The 2,500-nt window shown below is 44.5% G+C and overlaps 1 protein-coding gene across 1 annotated transcript; it reads left to right on the top strand.

The window, feature by feature from the left end:
* Nucleotides 1–567: 567 nt before the first annotated feature.
* On the top strand, nucleotides 568–2,314 carry LOC134187611 (peroxidasin homolog). Its single transcript, XM_062655761.1, has 2 exons — nucleotides 568–2,250; nucleotides 2,300–2,314. The coding sequence occupies exons 1-2, from the start codon at nucleotides 568–570 to the stop codon at nucleotides 2,312–2,314; spliced, it is 1,698 nt and encodes a 565-aa protein (XP_062511745.1).
* Nucleotides 2,315–2,500: the final 186 nt, after the last annotated feature.

Below are 2,500 nucleotides of genomic sequence, written 5' to 3'. Positions count from 1 at the left end.
TAATTTTGTCTAAAGGTTATTGGTTTTAGGGAAATTATTATACACACAAGCAATGGGGAAACTGCAATTGTGGATATCCACTCAAATCTGCAAGTTTAGTAACTTTACACACACAAACACACACGCGCGCACACACACACACACACACACACACACACAGACACACAGACACACACACACACACACACACACACACACACACACACACACACACACACACAAACACACACACACACACACACAACATACTACTGCAGCTGTTTACGGTATTCAATTCTATAATTTTAAGACAGACTTGCAATAGTTAGAGCCTTTGCATAATACTGACTGCCTAAGATAATGCATAACTATACCATCGATAACTATCTGCCAAGTAGGACAATATATTTCACAGTGTGCACAACGTATTGAAAATATTAATCAATAAACATCATAAACAAAATATATTATCTGCAATATTTCTTGACTTTCAATACCTCAGACCTCACTTTTCCGCCCAAAAGTCTACAAGAAGTCAAAGATTTCTGTCAAGCTTTAGAAAAGAAAAACGGAAAAGCAATGAGAGCCATGGACATGCACAGTAAAGAAAGACAACCTACACCAGAAGGCATCCTATTAGGAAATCATGGAAGAAGGATTGAGAGCCGAGTGCTTGAGATTGCAAAGACTAGAAATCTCAAATCACTAATAGCAATCTGCGACGGAATCGACGTTTCTGAAATCGAGGAATGCCAGAAAGAATTGCCATCCGAACCCAATGTCAACTGTGATAAGATTGATAACGTCGACAAGTACCGTACCATTAACGGCACGTGCAACAACAAAATGTTTACGTCATGGGGTGCACACGACCAACCGTTCAATCGTTTTCTGCCTTCAGCCTATGGCGGAACGGGATTTAATGAACCTGTTACAAAACGCAATGGAAAACATCTGCCTAGTGCTAGAAACATTAGCCTAGAGCTCCATCCGGACAAAGCAATTGCTGATAATGATCACAGCTACTTACTAATGCAATGGGGTCAGTTTCTGGATCATGATTTCACTCTTGCCATGGAGACCGAAGACGACATGACGTGCAGGAACGACTGTTTCACGAGTGACGAGAGATGTTTTAATATTCTGATCGATAGCGATGATCCACAGTTCGGTACCGCGTGCAAGTTTCCAAGAAAATGCATTCCGTTGATCCGATCGGCGCCATCACCGGACATATGTCGCCACGTTGTCTTTCCTCGTGAACAAGTAAACGAGATCACGGCGTATATCGACGCATCCAATGTCTACGGATCCGTGAAGAGTGTCGCTGAACGACTAAGAACGGGCGTCGACGGAATGCTAAAGACTAACTTCGACGGAAAGAGTTTACCGTTTGATTTTGAATGTAACCCAGACAAGGACGAATGCAATGTTAACCCACCCTGTATGGGACCGGTCTGTTTCTGCTTTCTGGCGGGAGATCGACGTTCTACCGAGCAGACCTTCTTGACGACAATGCACACTCTGTGGGTGCGCGAACACAATCGTATCGCACGGATCTTGAAGGCAATAAACTCACACTGGAGTGACGAGGTTCTTTATCAAGAGACGAGGAAAATTATCGGAGCTCTTCATCAGAGGATCGTCTACAGCGAATACGCTCCTGAGCTGCTCGGTCACTTTGTGTTCGATCGACTTGTTCCAAAGTATCGCGGATACGACGAGACCGTTAACGCGGGCATTATCAACGAATTTGGGACGGCGGCGTATCGCATGGGTCACAGCCAACTGCGGAATACTCTGAATCGCCTCAACGACAACTATCAGTTGATCGACTCGTTTAGATTTCGTGACGCATTTTTCCAACCTCATCGTTACCTCCTAAATCCCGACGGCTCAGTGAGCAAGAACAACTTTGACAACTTGTTTCGTAGTCTTCTCGAGCAAAACTCTCAATTTATCGATCGCTTCGTGTCCGACGAGCTTACCAATCACTTGTTTGAGCCACGCACAAGTGATGGTACTCAGACAGGACCCGGATTAGATCTGGCGTCGCTTAACATTCAACGAGGACGTGACCACGGATTGCGCCCATACATCGATTATCGTACCTATGCTCTTACCAAGCTCAAACAAATGGATATCCCTATACCTCGACTAATCATGTCAGTAGAAAACAAGATTAAAATCGCTCTTGTTTACGGATCAATTGCCCAGTGTGACCTGTGGGTATGCGGATTACTGGAGACGCGACTCGAGGAAGCATTCCCGGTTAGCCAACGAACTGGTGGACAGCTTGGTCCAACTTTCTCCGTCATAGTTGCAGAGCAGCTAATTCGTTCAAGAGATGGGGACAGGTTCTTTTATCAAAATCCGGGAATTTTTAAATCTCAGCAGCTTAACCAAATCGATAAAGTGACTCTGTCTGCCGTAATTTGTGCCAATTCGCAAATATCGAACATTCAACCTAAAGCTTTCCTCGATTCGAATGGGAATAACCCTCGGATTTCGTGCTCGGATG

The sequence above is a fragment of the Corticium candelabrum genome, chromosome 12 (genome assembly GCF_963422355.1).
Source record: "Corticium candelabrum chromosome 12, ooCorCand1.1, whole genome shotgun sequence".
In the NCBI taxonomy this organism is placed as follows: domain Eukaryota; kingdom Metazoa; phylum Porifera; class Homoscleromorpha; order Homosclerophorida; family Plakinidae; genus Corticium; species Corticium candelabrum.
Note: the sequence above shows the minus strand (reverse complement) of the source record. Positions and strands in the feature narration are given on the sequence as shown.